A 19,387-nucleotide genomic window follows, 5' to 3' on the forward strand; every position below is an offset into this window, starting at 1 on the left:
TGTTGGATGTTTGTTGCGATGTGATATGTTTACGATGAGGAGGGAAGGCATTCGGTGTGCCATCCTATATAGGTCTGGAGTTCAACACTTTGGTACTGTTTGGCAAGGCGGGCCGAGGAGGAAGAGGCTGACATTGGTCCATGTTGGAACTTCTGAGTCGAGACCTGCCGCGGAGAGCTTTAGAATCCAGCTGGAATATGTCTAGATTGGGAACTCACCTAATGTTCACGCTCGATCGCTGTGTCGAACAATCCCGATCCGTTCAGATTGCATGCAGATATGCGTCTTAGCCAACTACACTGCCCTCTTTTCAACACGACGTTTCTTCGTCAGAAGGGATGGTAGGCTTGGAAGCGACGCAATCCACACCGATCACTGACGCTTCGAGGTGTACCTTGGCAAGGTGGCAAGCGTAGGTGTGTCTGTTGCGCGACGCCAAATAGAATAATCGTCGGATAGAGATTGCGATCGTACATAGCGGCATCTGCCATGACGAACTTGACGAAAGTCGACACGGGCCCGCGGAGGACGAGGATGACGCGTCGATGTCTGTTTCAAACCCGACCTAAGATGAGTGATTCGATCTGGAACTTTGCTTTATACGACAGTTTCGTCGTCCTCGGAAAAACTGACGAAGATCTGCGCATGCCGCGAGTCGGTGACGGGTATGTCATGGTCTGCTCTGATATGCACTCACAGGATTCGAGTACGGCCTGTCAACATATTTCGTGTGGTCTACGAACGCATGAGTGAGCGCGGGTTGAGGGAAACATTGAGGGGACGTACGGTCGTAGGCGCGTAGGCAACAAGCCTACCTGCAGCGTTTGGAATGAGCGGCCACTTCCCGCGCTATAAACACGACGTCGCGTCATAGGAGTGAGCGTAGTATTCCCATAGAACGCCGCCGACTCTCCCAGCACATAATTTGCCCCAAAGACGAGCTTGAGTACGGTGGTCACTACGCAAGTGTGACTCTCAAGTTAGATGGGTAAGCTGCCACCATTGCCCACTCAACGCACGCCCTCAGGCAAGGCTCGTTATACGGTGGATAAAGGCAAAATTAAACGAATGGCGCACTAGAAAGCCTTCAACCCAAAAGACAGACGTGAACGTTTTCGGAGCGCCGGAGGATCGGACCGACCATTCCGAGGACGATAACGGCTTCACATCTGCGAGTACCTGCTCGGACACTGATTCTCGACGCAACGTCCTCAAGTTTCAAGGCACTTGGCCGATGGGATCGATACAGATTTCCATGGTAAAATGCTGGATAAATTAATCCTACAGATGACCACTAATGATGTCCCTGCGAGAATCTATGTGTATCTACTGCAGACCAATATTCAGTACAACGGGGCACAGACTCGCCAACGGCTGGAAAGGATCAACGTACCTCGTCCATACCCTCCTCCTCCTCCGTAAGCAGCCGCTCGACCTCGAGCGCGGCCATGCACCCGCTTCCCGCACTCGTGATCGCCTGGCGGTAGCGCTTGTCCTGTACGTCGCCCGCTGCGAACACGCCCTTGACGCTTGTCTGCGTCGTGCCCGGGATGGTGATAATGTACCCGTCCGAGTCGGTCTGGAGCTGCGAGCTGACGAGCGACGTCGCGGGCTCGTGTCCGATCGCGTAGAACAGGCCGCGCACGGGGAGGTCCTTCTCCTCGCCCGTCTTTATGTTCTTGATGCGCAGGTTGTTGAGCAGGTTGCCGTCGCCTAGGCACTCGGTCGCGACTGTGTTCCAAAGGATGGTCTGAACAAGATGGCAAGGAAAAAGGGACATGCAATAAGAAAAGAATCAGGGGTGAGTAATGAGCCTAGAACAGGGTGAAAGAGGAAACGCACGATCTTGGGGTGGTTCATGAGACGCTTAGCCATGATCTTCGAAGCGCGGAGCTCGCCGCGACGAACGAGGACATAGACGTGCGAGCCGTACTTCGTGAGGTCTGGTGACCCGCTATCAGCATGCATCTCCACGGACATTGGCTGTAAGAACTCACAAGTGGCTTCCTCAGCCGCCGAGTCGCCGCCACCGATGACAGCCAATGGCTTATTTCTTCACGCGCTCCTCATGTCAGCATCTCCAAAGGCCAATCAAGGATGGGGTGGGATTGAATGAGATCCTCACCTGAAGATGGGCACTGCGCCGTCGCACACTGCGCATGCGCTGATGCCGCTCTGCCAATAGTCATCCTCGCCCTTGAGAGAAAGGCGCTTCGCGCTTGCGCCGGTCGCGATGACGACGGTGTCGGCCGTCTCAGGCTCGTCGCTCTCCTGGCCCTCGCGCCAGTAGCGGAAGGGGCGCTGGGAGAGGTCGATCTTGGACACCGTCTCGGTGATCACGCGCGTGCCAAATCGGATGGACTGCTCGCGGAACTTCTGCATGAGTTCAGGCCCGAGGATGCCGGAGGGGAATCCGGGGAAGTTTTCAACTGAGGTGGGAGTCAGGTTGGCGTGGGCTGACGGTGGGGTAGTGGGATTGGAAGCAGTGGGAACGTACCATCGGTGGTGGTGGTGAGCTGACCGCCGGCTGCGAAGCCATTGGCGAGGAAGCCCTCGAAGAGGACTGGGTTGAGGTTGGCACGGGCGAGGTAGATGGCGGCAGTGTGGCCAGCAGGACCCGACCCAATGATGATCTATGCGGAGAAGGCGTCAACCCATGTCTCGGAACTAGACGAGATCGGGATACGCACGACACTGGAGTGCATCTTTGAAGACTTTCCGTTTGCAAGAGGAGCCATGTTAGAGGATGAACGAGATGGAGTGTCTTGGGTTTTCAGGCCGACGTATGTGGTAGCAGGAAGTAAGAAAGGAGAGGCCCTTAAGGCTCGAGGGAGAGAAAACCGGAACAGGGTGGTGAGGGAATGCAGGATGAACTTTTATGGACACGACAGAATCAAGTCAGCTTTGCTGGATTCAGCCTCATCATGGCGAAAACGCGACGAGATATTGCCATCACGTGACCCCATATGTCAAGCTCACGTCAGCAACCTTGTCAGCAACGGCCTGCAGCGGCGCAGGCCAATCGGCGCCCATCCACTGACCGGCGAGTGGCACTGCGAAACTATCATCCACCATTTTTTCAAGGTCACCGATGAACCGGCTGACAGAACCTCTCCCAACATGTGACAGATCAACTTCGGATCCGACCCCGGCAACCGCTGGGTCCAGTAGTGAGCTTGCTCTAAGTCGAGCGTCCTTCGTTCAGCCGACTCAGAGCTCACATCTTCTTACATAGAGCTGTTAGCTACTGCCTCGTGACGATCAACTCGTCACCAACTTTGTATTAGCCTTCAATGGCCATTCAAACATAGATACATGCCAGAGCAAGTGGTAACAGGTTATAATATGTAATTCTGCATCTCTCGTGCACTCTTCTCAATGCCTTTGCTATTTCTGCCTGGTACTCACGTTTCCAATCCTCTCCCCAAAGCATGACTTTCGGCTCGTTAAACTTCGTTAAGCTGCATTGCTGAGAGCGACGCTGTGTATTCACCCATGGTATTCTTCGTCCAAGCAGATCCCATAGCTATTCGCAGAATAATGAGCTGTTGGGATAAAATCTAGTTAAAGATTCAACGACTTGCCAACAAAGGAAGGAAGATTCCACATACACAAACTGCGACCCAGACGAAGGACATACCTTGCGCCACATCATTGGAGGAAAGCACCAACGTGAAAAAAATAATACTGATAACAGTAAAGGGTATTGTTCCTTCGACTATCAGAGACAAAGTATCCAAATACTTTTTTATGAGATCTTGGCGTCCTGGCATGGCGAGGCGGATTTTCCAGTACATGCGCAGGAGGGGATAGCATATTAACGAGCTAATGCAGATATTGAACAAGGCGGTAGAAGCAGCCCAGGTTGTATTGAAAATGCCTCCAAGTCCAGTGAACAGAGTACCGTGTCCTGCGCCACTTTCGATCAGTGTGAGGGTAGAACATGCTAGAAAGAGCATTAGCAACATCCTCGAACACAAATGATGATGCATCTTACATACTGTGACCAAGTATAACATAGTCGGTAAGAAAATTATTCGCTTTTTTCCATTCCAGATAATAAAACAACGCCAGAGCTACATGTAGTGTAAATTCCTTAATCAATACAATGCAAGATGGTTGGAAAAGCTTCCTTACCATTAGTCCGTCGCTCATTATGTTGGCAATGGACGCCGACGTGCATGCCAGAATCATGGGCCATGAATCCACGTTTTCTTCGTACCAGCGAGGAGGACCCCCCTCAATGTTGCGATAGTTGATCCAAAGGAGTTGACCAAAGTATTTGGTGGAAAAGAGAAATATTGTGAACAATGTAACTAGAGCTGCTCCAAATGGAATGTAAAAGGAGTTCCAGCGGCGCTCAGCCGAAGGTCTCTTCCGGAGGAGGTAAACCGACAAAATGTACATGCATATATCAGCACCTTTATGTCAATGCAATATTAAGTTAAGAGCGAAAGAATCAAGAGATAATTAGCATAACTCACCATAAAGGGTTGTTTCAATCGTATATGCAGCATATATACTGACTTCCAAGGTCATTTCTTTCGGGTCCATGCTTACCAAGTGGCAAGATCCAATGGAAGTAAGATAGGTAGCGTAGGATGATGGTGATGATTTGAGTCAAGTTTTTCCGCTGAATATATACTTTTTGCCCACCGTTGCCTTCGGCCAAGCACGCATACTTGATGACGGACTGCACATCAGGCTATAGACTAGTAAGATCCGTCTCAACCACGTGTAGCTGGCCGTTCCACGTACTGCTTGACTCATCTCTGTGATATGACAGAGTGAAGGAATTATACAAACGAATCGGAAGACAGGAACGTTGAACGTTCAGACCTCGAGGGATGTTCCGTTATCGAGGGGCTGTGGCGGTCAACGCTGTAGCTCGGACACACTAGGACGCCGACAAGTTCAAGCTGATCTACACGAGCGGGAGATTATTTATGCGACCTGCGGTCGTCATTACTTGTGTAAAGTCAAACAACAAGACTCAGCACTGAACTGTACTTTGAACTCGCACTAATACGCCGCATAGCTTCCCACAAGTGTCATTATTAGCTGCGAAAATTCCCGCGAGAGCCGCATCCTACAATGCACAGGCCTCGACTTATTCAAGCCCTTCAATTGGGAGGAGTCGATTCAAGCTAGTATACACGAGGAAAAGTCCATATATATTCGGAGCTAAAGTCGAATCAAAAAGGACGTTTCAAAGTTCATAGTTTGATGCCGGAACGACTGTCAGGCTGTAATGGAAGCAACTGGCTCGCTTCCTACGACATCGGACCGATTGATCTATCTTATACAGCAGGCCTCGAGTTCAATCCTGCGGTTATTAACGTAGTGAGGATGCGGAAGCGTTTTGAACATTACCATGAAGCAACTCTGGCACAAGGAATTTCCTCCCTTCGGAAGGTTCACACAATGTACATATTCATTACTTGGAGGAACAGTCCGAACAGCTCGCAGCAAGCATAAAAGCCAAACGCCACTTAATATAGTTCTAACGTTCTAACGTTCCGCAAAAACCTACCTCATCTTTGGGCCCAATCGGTTTTGCCGGCATTGTAGTTGTCGCTGAAGCTCTCGCTCCTCATGCACGCTTTCATCTCTGGAATTGACGCGATCCCCAGCTGGTTGTGAGGTACGGAGCAAGGAGTCAACGTCCATGACGCAAGGTGCGGGGTAGTTCATCCCGGTCGTAATGTGCCGTCAGTAAAACATGTTTTCAGTTTCACATTTTATAACCGACACCGGAAATCTCTTACCATCTCTATCCCCTGTTTATTTACATGGCTTGGACATTGCTTGTTGTACCTGATTTACGGCAAATTAACCTTGCGGCTGTGTGATAAACACAGGCAGTTGAGCAATTATGGCGGATTCCGACACATAAGCGCCCCACTATCTGTTCAATATCTGTTGATAAAAGAAGCGGCCAGGTCATAAATATAGCGTCAGTTACTTCCACCAATGGCATCAGACCCGTGCTTCAGGTAACAGTCCAAAGGCTCCAATTGGAATATGCCGAAGCGTTTGGACATTTACGCTCCATCAATGTCCTGGAGTAGCGTTGGCATAAATTCTTCCAGTACCAGTGGTGAAAGTTGACCTATAGTTTCCAGATATTGACCTATCGTGAACGTCTCCTGGCATAGTCCAGATTTAGAACATGCGACTTTGTCCGTCCTCTTCGAAGGTTTTCCTTGCAGTGTTTATGTTTAATGGAACTGCACCAAATCCGCCTGTGCGACGTGAAGGAAGCGCTGAAATTCTTATCTGTTCCCAAAAATGTTTAGAGTCATGAACTTGTCTGATTATAGTTTAATCAACGCAATAGCCTCTTTCCATCACTTAACGCGCCTTGAGTCGTATACACTATGACCCGATATCTGTTTGTACAAAGTATCCAATTGACCTCGTATCGACTGGCATAGCCCCACTATCATGATGGAGTAAATGACACGAGTCACAGATCATACGTCGTTCTCCTTAGCTATTTGTGCTTCGAAAACCTCGTCAAATCGTCGGCCTACTTGCGATTCGGTGAGCTCGATCACAGTGTCCCTCGTCCACGCAGTACCCATAGAAATTCGAAGGATTATAAGTTGCTGCGAAAATACCTACACAGTTTATGAGTATTTCGTTACTTTTAGATAATAAGTAACGCACACAAACACTGCACCATATGTCCCTTGCAATGATTGTAATACTCAACTGGTTGTCGTAAAGTTCCAGTATAAATGACATGACTGCCAAGATGGCGAATGGGATTGTCCCTTCAACGATCAAAGACACCATTCCCGTGTATTTCTTCCGCACGTCGCGATGTCCTGGAACACTGTCACGTAGTATCCAGTACGTGCTGAGAAGACGCCAGCATATCATAGAGCTGACGGAAACATTGAACGCAACGGTTGAAGCCGCCCAAGCTATATTAAAAACGTTTCCAACTCCTGTCAAAATAGTATTGCTGGTCAAAGCCTTCTCGACCAATGTGACGAATGAAACTGCTGTGTCACAGTTAGCTCTCTGACGCTAAATATACAGATGATGGTTGTATTTTTCTCACAGACGAAAATAAAGTATAGAATGATGGGGATTATGACAGGACGTATCCTGCTATCCCAAATGATGTAGCAACGCCAGAGCTGGTTTGTCCATGAGCCTTTGCATGAAGTGGTGAAAAGCGTTCAACGTACCATGAGACCGTCTCCCATCCAGTTCGCAATGATAGTTGCCACGGTTTCGAGGACGTCTGACCACGAGTTTAACGCGGCTTGATCTGAATATGCAGATTCTGCCAAGTTCCGAGTTCCCTTCAAATAGAGTGTGCAGGCCAGATATTGAGTTGTAAAAAGTTGAACTGTCAACATCAGGAGAAGAATCCCTCCAAATGAGGTGTAAAATCCAATCCAGAGGCGTTCGGCTTGAGGGTTCTTCTGTAGTAGATGAAGCGATGTTATGTACATGCAAATGTCAGCACCTGTAAAGCATATTCAAACATCCACCTGACCGGTCTGAAGTAAAGATCAACTAACCGTACAGTATGCTGATTAAGACGCCTGCAAGATATGTCCCAATATCCAGCGGCATGTCGCTGGAGTTCATTACGGGAAAATGTTTGGGGATGACAATGAAGGCGAAATGACTAAATAGATGTTGAGATGATGGTCATAAATGTGGTGCCCTTATACTGCACCACTCCATGCGATCGGCCGATAACATAGCAAAATTCACGGTGTTCTTGTCTTGCGCGTAGAGCTATGACACAGATGAGCCCTCACCTGTCCAGAGCAGTTTCTTTTGGTGCCTCAAGGATCCGTTCCACTAACAAATACCACGGTCATCTCGGAAGAAACTTTCCAATAATGAGGATCTTGACATTGGATGCTCCCACTTTGAGCCGTACCTTTGATTAGAAGATTCATCTAGGTCCCACAGTATCTCACGATTTAGGCCTCAAGCGCTAAACAAAAGCCTTGATAACCGTGCCGATCAATCCGGTTGTCGTCGACACTGTCTCCCGACCAACGAGACACGTTCAGAAATAAGTGCTCGGCTTACCGGGTGTCCGTGATCCAATAAAAGTCGAGCAGTCTGCACATGTCAGGGGAGAAATTCCAAATGCTCCGGCAGGTGTGCCTTCGGACGACATCGGACGTTCCCCAAGCCTTATCGACGCGGTGACGTTAGCGCACCGCCGAGACGTACAATGGTTTCTATAAGAAAATTATTAGCGCTCGTCAGCGCGCTCCGAAGAGAGAGCGTGATACTCATTAGACCCGCAATGTTCCTACCCAAAGCCAATTTGATTCAAAAATGGTGGGGTGGAAAACTCCTGACAAGTGTACAAGCTTTACGCCGCGTTACACAATCGACGATTGGCCCTTGTCGTAGTTCAAGGCACCCATGTCGGTCCGGAAATTTAATATGTTAAACAGACGCCAGTGAAGCGGCGCGTCTCCTGTTTCCGCACCGATAACAAGCGAAGAAAGCACAGCGCTTAAGGCAATGGTTGCGATAGCCTATGTCGGTGGTTAAGATTGAGTTCATAAAGTTTCGCTTGGACAGAACAAATCTTTCCGTGCCCCACTGGCAGAGACCGTGTCCGTGCATGAGAACGGATTGAAATAAATCACTCACGTCAGTTCAGGTACGTGGTTATGGTGTTCCAAAGATGCACAAAGATGCTCACTACGAGCTACACAGCTCTGGACTGCGGATGTATCTGTTGTCCTGCATGACCTTGAACCTTGTGCGTGGTAAGCGTTGTAGTACAACTGCAGTATCGGCAGCAATCAGGTTCTGTGGCGGTGCATGCCCGTTCAGCCGGCCCTGAAGCTGAAGCTGGAGACGCCTTGCATTTGCGACGCGCGTCGCGCCGGGTCGCGTCAACCTGGGAGATCAGTTTATCTGTCTACAATTCCGGGATTTCATCGTCAACGGACTACGATGGCGGCTCTGCAACAAGTACTAAACCTGGTAAATATGCTATGACCTCTCTCACGTTCTTGATCTTACCACATACGCAGCTGGCATCTGTCGGTCACGAAACTAGTGTCAGTTCAGCAGATTCGCTTTGACGTGATGGGTGACTGACTTTCTCCATTCCAGGCCTTGACCCACACTCAGTTTGAGGGGTACACGAGCAAGAACCACATCGTGGCACCTCAGATGTTTCGAGATGTACGCCAGGTCATTTCTGGCTTGGCGACTGTGATGGACGCCCTCGACACCGCTATCATTCGCTTGATCGAGTACAAGGCACTCCTTGCGGACTCTCATCGTGATCACTCAAGGCTTATCTCACCCATGTCGTACCTTCCTACCGAGATTTTAGCTACCATTATCTCCCAAGCGGCAACTCCAGTCCCCGACGACCGACCAGACGTATCCTTACAGTATGCGTATTATCTGGACGGTGGTGTAGTCACTAAAGGGATCCGAACCGCTATCCGAATGTCGCTCGTCTGCAAGCGCTGGCGTGATATCACGTTCGCTGCACCTGCCTTGTGGCACAAAGTTCAAATCGATTGGCCACAAAATCAAGACGAGATTACAAGCTCGGTGCTGCTCACTCGCTCTCGCCCACTCCCGGTCTATCTTGCTATACGTATCAAATATAGCTTGTTCGGACGGAGAGAGAGCTTCAGTGACGATGCATTTGCCCCGTTCTCAGACGCTTGTCGGATCTTAGAAGTTTACGACGATAATATTGAGCAGCGATACATCCGTCAGATCCTGGACACGGCCTCGCAGTGGCCCGCCCTCGAGCAGGTCAGCTTACCAAGAGTGGACTTACACTTGAATGAGACGTATGGATCTATGGGAAACATCCGCCGGCTGCAGGTTGGGATTCAAGGCGAGGACGCCCAGCACTTCTTCAATTCCCGCTACCTTAGGTAGTGCCAGGTCTTACCGGCACTTCGTGTGACCGAGACTCCTGCCAAATTCTTACTCCTGTTGGGTCACGTGATATTTCCAGCTCCGTTGCTTCTCCGCCATCGTCTTTTCCCATTTCGGGAAGCATTTTAAGCTCCGCTTCAGCGGCAGCGCGCCGCTGCCCTGCTGCTTTTACCTCTTGAACGCATTATCATCATTCAACGTTCAATTGCTCAATGCTCACGCCGATGCCCGCTCATTCGAACGGAGACCCAGGATCCTCAACCTGTTTTCATCAGTCGTGCTCTTTTAATAGTTATTTGCCTGTCCATGCGGACAATTGTCAGTCTGAGCCACGCCATTGTGCTGGGTTACCGTTGAACAGTGTGACACAAAACAATGAGGAACTCACGGAACTTATTTGCTCTGATATTGCCTCTAATATCTGTCAACTCCTTTCGAATTCTGGTTCCACAAGTGTTTTCAATTGTGAATTTTCTGTTGTAGTTGTGCTTGCATCTTTGCGCGGTTTGTCATCTCGAGACCCTGAATCAGCTAATAATCTACGGTCCATATTGGCCACTCATCTGATTCTTGGACACTGTGCACACACAAGAGTAAATGGTGCAACTCCTTCTGTCTGCTCACATATTTCTCATGGGTTACCAGCCCTTGAATTGCGCAGATTTGTTTTCTCTGCAATCAGACCTACTATATTCTCTCCTGCCACCAGTATGTTTGATCTAAGAAATATGATATGATGGTGTTCCCCATATGTTTTCAGACACGAATTGAGATATTTGGGATAACACCTGACGGTAGCGGGCTTTTGCTGCTGCGCGGCCTTACCTCATTTGCCTTGGACGCGCCTTGAATCCCTTGTCTTGCATCAATACGAGAGGTCGCGTGATGAACGCACGTCAGTTCGCATAAACCTGCTCAACTTCGCCGAGAACTTTCCTCGACTCGAAGATTTTCTCGTAACCTTGTATAGGGTGGACCTCAGCCCGCTTCCCGCTTCTCCCATTGTCCATCCTACACTTCGCGTGTTTGGATTAGACTACGATTACATCGCTGGAGGTCCCGTTCATGGCATATCCGCACTCCTGGGCAAGGTCACTCTTCCCAAGCTCGACATACTCATATTTACTGGGGAGAACATCGACTCGTTGGATGCCGTCGAAGGACTGCTCCAGCGATCTCAGTCGCGGCTTTCAACACTTGTGGTAGTGCAGTGTGAGCACAGGTCAGGCATGGTTCGATTGGAAGACGCGAAAAAGCGATTCCCTGATTTGCCAGTCTTTGAGGACTGGTCATTGGTTCAAACCGAAGAGTTCGAGGCGTGCAGGAGGAAGTGGTACACAAAAGACGCTCCGTGGATGAATTGGGGTTAGACGTCACGTTAGAGAATTGACTGGTGGATCCAGTACGCGTTTGTCAACTCGTATTGATAATTAATGGCCAGTGTCATGAGCATATGTACTACCTGCTCAAGCTCAAGCTCAAGGGCAACTAATCTTCCCGCTGCTGCTTTGATGCGTCGGGTTCCGGACCTTGCTACTGTTGTCCGGCAACCCCAAGGTCTGACGCTCCTGTCTCCCCCCTTTCAGCCTCTCGACACGTCGTCCACCCCGTATCGTTTGCCGACGCGCCAACGTTAGGGATGCTCGTCCCTCTCACATTTCCTGCATGCGCGACACCAAAGAGTCATTCGACGACTAAGTCAAATGTCCTGGTTTCTAGCTTCTCGGAAGACCAACCCACCTGCATCACGTCATCCGGCGCTGCAGTCGCTGTAGGCACCCATTCTGGCTCCTTGTTCCTTTTTCATCCCCCTCCATCTATCCCACCTCCGCCCGTCAGAACGCCCGATGCGACAATACACTCGTCTGCCGTATCAGAGTCGTCGCGTACGCCGACCCCATCTCACCAAGTATCTGATCCATTCTCCCGCCTCGCGCAAACATCTCACTCCCGTCGACCCTCCCGCACTATCCATCTCTCCCGTTCTTCTTCTCCATCCAAGCTTCCGCATCACCATGGAACACTAACACCACCACTGAAGACACACTCACAACTCCATGGCAACGATCCGATGTCGCTCATGAGTCCCGGAGGCTCCGCCCGTTCACGCGTCGCCCCGAGCGTATCTCACGAACAAGCATCCGCTGATGCGGGGTCACGAATATCCATGAGCGAGGATACCAATGCTAGGGAGATGCTAAGAAGCGCGGGCGGAAACGACAGACGAACGAGCACCGCGTCTGCTCCGTCGCCTCGGCCGCGTGGGTTGGGAGAGGGGTTGGTGTCCAGTATGGGCCTGGGGCTTGCAGGAGTAGGAGTGTCGGTGGAGGGAGGCAGAGACGGAGGCAGGGAGGGAGGCAAGGATAAGGATAAGGACCCAACATCGCTGCTTTCCGCGATGAATTCGCCATCCATCCCGACTTGGACCGCGTCTAACCCACCATCGCCATTCCCGTTCTCGCCATCCACGTTGCAGGTACCGCCTCTCGAACTCGAGCAGAGCTCCCTGGCGCTCCGAGCGCATTCAGTGTCTCACACAGCTGGTGGACCTGTGGTGGCCCTTCAGGCAGTTCATGAACGAAGCTTGATGTTGGCACTTTCACGGAGTGGGTAAGCCTTATTTTCCTCTATGTGCCTTCGTCGCCTTCATCCGTTCCTGCGCGTTCCTCCATCAGCCTTGCCCAAGAATGATCTAACTGACTATATCTTTGTCCCTATCTCATAGTGAGCTCCGTCTACACGATTCCCTTGATGGTTCTCTTCTGGCCAACGCTGTTGCAAGCCAGTCTCAAAGTTCTTTGCCGTCACCAGAACGCTGGAAATGGTCTCGCATGACAATATTGGACCGTCAATCGAAGGTAAAGTGTTATCATTGATAGCATATATGCGCTTCACTGGGCTCAATACATTTGCGTAGGATAGTGTATGCGTTGTTGCGATAGCATCAGCAGCTACCGAGGAAGATGACGAAGATGAAGGGCTTTTTTCATCATCCGACTCCGCTTCTGAATCAGATTCACGTTCTGCAAACTTTGCGCTATTCAATGTCTCGTTTGGTAGCGGGACGCTCAAGGATTCCATATCTTGTCTGGGAACGTGCTCGCTCAAGCTGGCAGAGGGCGAAGAGGGGCTTGACATTAGGACAGTGGACGTCTGGGCTGATGCTGGTACGTGGATAACTACGTGGGTACAAAAGAGGCGTTCTGATAGAATCTCGTCGAATAGATGGCGAGCCTATCATCGCCATCCTCAACGAGAGCGGTCACCTCGTCCTTCGTTCCCTCTTCGCTTACACGCGCCGCGGCGGCAGCATACACTCTGTAGCATCAAACGGCACCAAGTCTTCCAGTCCGGCGACGTCCACTTCTGCATCCGCCACTGCAGCAGCCATCGCTGCTTCAGCATCATCGGGTTTGATTCTGCCAAACCCGTTCCGAGGGAATGGGGCTAAGTCCCCTGAGCCGGGCTCCTCCCCGTCTACCAACGAAGTCGATGAAGTCCGACAGGTGATGTTAGGCAAGACCCGCGATGTCGGATCAGTCTTGCCCGAGGGGTGTAAGGTCCTGCGTATGGGCTCGCGAGCTGTGGATGCAGGCCGTCGCGTCGTGGGAGCGGTCGTCCACGTGAAGGAGGATGAGAGCCTTGGGGTGGTTGTATGTATCTTTCGATGGGCGTAACAAGCATACGCTTGACTGATGGCCTTTTTAACAGGGCTTCGAGTGCAACTCTCACGATGACAGTTTGCGCACACACTCTCTAGACGTCCAGAGTGAAACCCCGACCAGTGCTTGGACCAGTGATGCTGTGGCAGTAGACTTCGTAAATGATGAAACGTTAGCCCTTACCCTGGTTCGCCTCAATAGCATCTGCTTCATCCTACGGCTGACACCCGCTTTTGGGCATAGGGCAAGGAGGCGAGATATTTTAAGGTGGAACCTCACCTTCGCTGGTCCCTTTCCCAAACCATTCCTCTCGATGATGTCCACACGTCCGTAGCAACCGAGAGCGGTATTCTGATCCTGAGAGCGTCTACCAAGGACATCGTTATCCACCCTCGAGAAGTCGCAAAGCCGAGCAGACTCTGGGTTAGCCAGGCTCATCGCGAGGAAACGCTACCCTCGCCAGAGGACGCTCCGCGGCTGACCGCGGCGCTACCCTTGGAGCTTGGGTTGATTATACTCGGTTACAGTGCGTCGACCTGTCATACTTCTCGCATATCTTATGTTAACGTGCGATTGCAGGCGATGGTCTGTTGAGACAGACTTCCCTGCCCCGCATGGCCATACCGGCTGCAGACAGCGATACATTCGTGAAGATGTCAGATGTACCTATGAATGGAGCGGTTCAAAGCATTTTCGTCGTGCAACATGATCGTACAAAAGAACGGTTCGTCGTTGGTGGTGCGGACGATGGCGGGTTGGGCGTTTGGTCGCTCGAGTGCGTACTCGTGTACTTGTGTTGCTTAAAACGTGACCTGAGTTGTTGTTTGCAGTACCCTCGAGTTACGCGCAAGATGGACACCTTTCATGGCTCCACTGGTACACGTCATCCAGATAACGCAACCAGGTCCTCTGCGTGGATGCGCCATCTGCGTATCGAAAGACGGGGCGGCAGTTGTGTTTGCCATAGATGGTCTGAGCTTGTAAGATATTATCCACTTGTTTTGTCCCTGCTCCATGCTGAGTTATCGGTGCATTTATAGCTTGTACATGGTCCCCACGTCTTCAACGCCTCTCACGAAACTATATCTCAGTGGAGACAATCTTCTCGTGCTTTACGCGAGCAGCATGGGTCGCCTGTGGGACATGCGCACGGGTGAATTTTGGCGAGCACTCAGCAGCGACAAGGTCCGAGAGCTCGTGGCTCAAGGGGAATGGACGGAGTTGTAAGTATGAGGGAGATGGCAAGCGTGGGCACGACTGACTCTGTTTGATAACAGTGATGTATCAGAGAAGGTGGGACCGCATACCACATCTTTGTCGGCTTTCCCAACCTCAAATTCGTCCTCACCCGACTTAGGTGAATGTGCCCCTTTATGCGCCGTTAGCGATTATTGACTTGAAGGAGGGCAGCATGCACACTTGTTCTCGACCTGGAGCGCTTCATCAAGTCTTCTCCGTTGCATCCTAGATCTGGTGCAAGCACGGCCACCGTACCGACGAGCACGCACGACTCACTCGAACATGTTCGATCCGTGTTAGCTGTGCTACTGACCTCCGGGATCAGTCCCGATATCGACGACATATGTCTGCAGAGGCTCGGCATACAGCTCTCATCGGGTGGTGTGGGGCTTGCTGGGTGCGTCAATCATTGCATCGGTGATCTGCCAAGTCTCTGCTCTCTAACAGATACACGACTTATAGGGAGAGTGCGAGTGTCCTGCTGAACTTACCGTGCTCACGGGAGGCATGGTGCATCTCTCCGCGAGTTTCAGCGGCCCGAGCTCTGGCAGTTATAGCCTGTCTCAGAGCCCTTGGAACGAATGAAAGTGAGCGTTCATCCACATCGCCCGCCATGACAGCTATGCAGTCTGCTAACTGCGCAATGCTCCACTCAGGATTGACCGACGATTGTCAGACCGTCATCACGTTTTATGCGACGTCGCTTGGTTCCACACTTGGCATCTGCTTTCAACCTCCTGACCTTGTGTATCTTGCACGGACGTGGTTCGAATCGTCGCGTAAGTCACTGGCACTGTGATCGTGTGACCCCTAACTGCTGAACCACTTACCATAATCTACAGATGATATACGTCATGCTGCGAGAATATTGGTCGACGCTGGTGTTGTACGCATGTCTGATGAAGAGAGCGTAATGCTTTGTGATAGGTGGCAGCATCATCGTAAGTACCTCATGCGCCGACCTCACGCGATCCTTCTGACTTTGGTGCAGTGCCATGGCTCCAGCCAGACGCGTACAAGGAATCCGAACTCGCAGCACTCGCTCTCTTCATCTGTGGCTCTATTGCTGTTGAGAAATATAGCCTTCTGTCTGCGGGGTATGATCACCATTACTCGTCACGGTGTCGACCAGAGTCTCAACTTCACGTTGTAGTGCCCTCACGGACGTTGCCAAGTCTGTAACTTCCTATCTCTACGACGAGCACTCGAAACACCGCTTGCTGGCGATCGACCTTGCTGCGAGGGGCTTCCACATCTGGCAGCACTACGTCGATGCTATGGACATGCTCCGCGCGTTATGTAGTCTCGCGACGAGCCATCGCAAAGATACGATCTCTGCGCAGAACGCAGGCCCCATGGCTCGATCGGCAGTTCTGCAGATTGCATCAGCGAACACGCCGCTCTTCATGACGACGCTCACGATGGACATTCTCAGTCCAAAGAGCGCGGAGCATCGCAAGTCGGTGCTCCAGATCGTCGCCTTCTTGATACGGAAAAGGCCGATGGTTCTCTATGCGAATCTGCCGAAGCTCATGGAGGCGGTTGTGAAGAGCCTCGACCCGAATGCCTCGAGCAGCAGAGACGTCGTCTTCGATACGGCAACGGAGATACTTGGGCATGTTGTCAAAACGTAAGCATGCTCTATCTCCTCCGACTGCGAATGCGAATGCGAATTCCCATGCTGAATGACCACGTGTAGATTCCCGACCGTGGACTTCCACGGCGCAACTCAGCGCCTAGCAGTTGGAACGAGCGAGGGTGCTTTCATCATGTACGACCTCAAGACTTCGACACAGCTATATGTACTTGAAGGTCATAAGAAGCGTCCTACGGCCTGTTCATTCTCACCTGATGGTCGCCGGCTGGTGACAGTCTCCCTGGAAGAAGGGGTAGTATTGGTTTGGAAAGTTGGATCGAGCTTTACGAGCCTGTTTAACCCTGGAGCGCCGCCTCGTCAAGGTCATAGCGGGTCGGCACCATACAAGACTCTTCCGTTCAATGTAGGGAATGAGGGTGAGTTATACTTCTGATCCGATTCTTTTGTATGACCAACCAGAAGCTGACTTGGATATTGCAGCGGACATGTCCATATCTGGAACTCTGGAATGGGTGCGGTTTGAATGGGTTGCGGAGAGGAATGTACGCCTGAAGATTAAAGAGAGTGTGCTGACATTTAGCACCTGATCACACTCACACTATTTCGTTCAAGCTGTTGTGTATTTTAGTGACGGTCCGTGTGCTTATAATCGCGATAAAACGTCACTCGTGCTCTCTTTTTGTATGGTTGAGTGCAGGAGTATAAAGCTTTCTCGAATGACATGCTACTTCTGGGATGACGGATACACACGATCCAGTGATCGAGACTGTCCGCCCAGAGTGCGTGTGCCGTCCTCATGGATTTGCAAACCATTCTGTAAGAATCATCTCATCGAAGTGGTAATATTCTCTAAGGTGTTAAATGTCTTATTCTAGCATCCGAAGTTCCAGCTTATTGAGGTCTCCAAGTTTCGTTGCGACATTCACGGACAGTTCCGCCTCAGTGGTTTTAGACCAGGCCAAACCCATGGCGATGCGCATAATGATGAACTGTTGCGACAGGACCTAAACGCCATCGACGTTAAAACATTTCTACAGAGAAACGCAGCGCGATGCTTACACAGAAACAGGTCCATACGCGCGAGATGCAAATTTGAGAAACGCTCTCGCATGCTTCGGATATAACAAAAGCGATCCCGAGAACAGTGAACGGTATGGTGCCCTCGACCATCATGGATACAACGCCTGTGTGCCGTTGAAGGAGCGCGACAGATGCGCTAGCGTTGGCTGCCCGATTAGTCTTGATGATGTGATAGCAAATCAAGGCCGTCACAATGCCGTTGAAGGATGCTGTGCAAACTATCCAGGCGATGTCCCACGGCATAAGAGTAGTGGCCCAGTCATTACTTGAAGGCCCAGCATCTTCTATGACAGTAGCGATCGATGACACTATATTGAGGGTGTCTCTAGTGTGTTCTGACCAAAACATGAATATCAGATTAAACTAACCGAAAGTTCCCGCGTATAGTAAGGCAGGTAGAACAAGATAGTAACGTTCTCCTTGCAGTATAATGAAGCAGCGACGAAGCTAAAACAGATTTACCGTCAATATTCAGGATAACTCGGAGCAATTCGCACCATGAGACCATCGCCCATCATGTTGGATACTGTCGTTGTTGCTGAGGCAAGCACACCAAGCCAACTGCTCTTGTTATTATGTAGCCAAATCGGTGGTCCTCCTGGTGTGCCCCTATCGATAATCCACAAGAGTAAACCAAAGACTTGGATAGTCGCAACGTAGATAGTTATCATCAATAAAAGAATTCCACCATATGCAATGTAGAATAGCACCCAGCCGCGACTGGGCTTCTGTCTTTTGATAAGAAGGTACACCGTCATGACATACATACATAGATGCACGCCTGTCGGTAAGTCAGCATATGTTCCATATGCTACAACGTAGACCCTGCTTACCATACAGGAATGATAAGAGAGCATTCCCAACGTATGTGCTGATTTCCAGCTGGAGCTCCTGGGAGGCCATGTTAGCGAGGCTTTGAATGTCAATATCGGTAAAGTATGGGGTTGTTATCAGATATATTTTATACCTCCTTCAAATGCTGTTCGAAGAGCGGATCGCGGAATACCCTGAATCTGGCGGCGCGTGGGGCTCGTCTCCCGGGCCGGGGGTTGGCAGGGATACACGGGACGATGAGCTCAAGAGGCAGCCCGTGCCCAATCGGAACGAGGATTTCAGGGGTTAATGTTGATCCATCAGATGCAAGGATGCTGTGTAAGCTTGTCTTCGTGCTAGGCTTCTTTGCCTTACCGCGACGTAAAGGCCCATTGATAGGCGAAAAGTACACTGATTTTGACGTTCTCAACGACCGACATGTCAAGTCTACAGGGATTCCACTGTGATGACGCAGCTGAACGCTTGGTACATGGAGACCGCCTTACTGTCTGACCTTGGGAAGTACTTGAAGAGGAACATATCAGGGGAAGTGATCACTTTTGGATGTCCGGTCCTTCGCACAACGTGGCTGACTGGCGTGCGTCTGCAGCACATGCTACCCTTGTTGGTACCTAAGCTGAAGCGAACAAGATACAGAAAAAAAACTGCTCGCTATGAGAAGTAGCGATGTGATCCAGATCAACGGAAGTGACAAAAGCTGTTCCTCATGAGGAGCCGCCAACACGATGGTTTGGTGATTAAGATTTTTTGGGGCGCTTAGGGTCGGGAAAGCCCAAGTGGTGTTAAGCTGTGGATATAGGTCAGAAAATTGACTGATGCCCCTACCACATCGTATCTTGGAGTCGTCCACCAGAAACGATACTGCACAGTTTGAGGGTGGTCGTGAAAACGATGACGTCTAAGATGCTCTGCGACCAGCGCTAAGCAACAAAAAAACGCCGAAGCTTTGACACGGCATTTCCCGAAATCCAGATTTGACAATCTCCCAGCCAGTGTTCCCTTCATCTAGAACGTTCGATGCCCTTGTAATCTTCATCCGACCCGTTCTTTACGAGAGGATACTGAC

General features: G+C 50.6%; 4 protein-coding genes across 4 annotated transcripts; 1 reads left to right on the forward strand and 3 right to left on the reverse strand.

The window, feature by feature from the left end:
- Positions 1–1,231: 1,231 nt before the first annotated feature.
- CONPUDRAFT_104828 (thioredoxin reductase) lies at positions 1,232–2,866 on the reverse strand. Its single transcript, XM_007770602.1, has 7 exons — positions 2,691–2,866; positions 2,498–2,633; positions 2,126–2,429; positions 1,998–2,053; positions 1,843–1,943; positions 1,394–1,750; positions 1,232–1,329 (listed from the first exon to the last, which is right to left on the reverse strand). The coding sequence occupies exons 1-7, from the start codon at positions 2,736–2,738 to the stop codon at positions 1,327–1,329; spliced, it is 1,005 nt and encodes a 334-aa protein (XP_007768792.1). The 5' UTR covers positions 2,739–2,866; the 3' UTR covers positions 1,232–1,326.
- A 3,610-nt stretch (positions 2,867–6,476) lies between these two features.
- CONPUDRAFT_73182 (uncharacterized protein) lies at positions 6,477–7,611 on the reverse strand (the record flags this gene model as incomplete). Its single annotated transcript, XM_007770136.1, has 4 exons — positions 6,477–6,623; positions 6,673–7,038; positions 7,203–7,486; positions 7,542–7,611. The coding sequence occupies 4 exons, from the start codon at positions 7,609–7,611 to the stop codon at positions 6,477–6,479; spliced, it is 867 nt and encodes a 288-aa protein (XP_007768326.1).
- Positions 7,612–12,261: 4,650 nt separating this feature from the next.
- Positions 12,262–17,073, forward strand: CONPUDRAFT_124586 (uncharacterized protein). The gene is made up of 18 exons (XM_007770603.1): positions 12,262–12,519; positions 12,635–12,767; positions 12,827–13,076; positions 13,135–13,562; positions 13,621–13,758; positions 13,815–14,097; positions 14,151–14,346; positions 14,402–14,551; positions 14,612–14,794; positions 14,849–14,928; positions 14,982–15,207; positions 15,273–15,397; positions 15,467–15,589; positions 15,653–15,751; positions 15,802–15,907; positions 15,964–16,440; positions 16,510–16,823; positions 16,888–17,073. Exons 1-18 carry the CDS (start codon positions 12,308–12,310, stop codon positions 16,992–16,994), a joined length of 3,630 nt encoding a protein of 1,209 aa, XP_007768793.1. The 5' UTR covers positions 12,262–12,307; the 3' UTR covers positions 16,995–17,073.
- Positions 17,074–17,251: 178 nt separating this feature from the next.
- Positions 17,252–18,390, reverse strand: CONPUDRAFT_144222 (uncharacterized protein; the record flags this gene model as incomplete). Its single annotated transcript, XM_007770604.1, has 6 exons — positions 17,252–17,411; positions 17,467–17,822; positions 17,856–17,934; positions 17,985–18,219; positions 18,253–18,268; positions 18,321–18,390. 6 exons carry the CDS (start codon positions 18,388–18,390, stop codon positions 17,274–17,276), a joined length of 894 nt encoding a protein of 297 aa, XP_007768794.1. The 3' UTR covers positions 17,252–17,273.
- Positions 18,391–19,387: the final 997 nt, after the last annotated feature.

This window comes from Coniophora puteana (genome assembly GCF_000271625.1).
Source record: "Coniophora puteana RWD-64-598 SS2 unplaced genomic scaffold CONPUscaffold_6, whole genome shotgun sequence".
Lineage (NCBI taxonomy): Eukaryota > Fungi > Basidiomycota > Agaricomycetes > Boletales > Coniophoraceae > Coniophora > Coniophora puteana.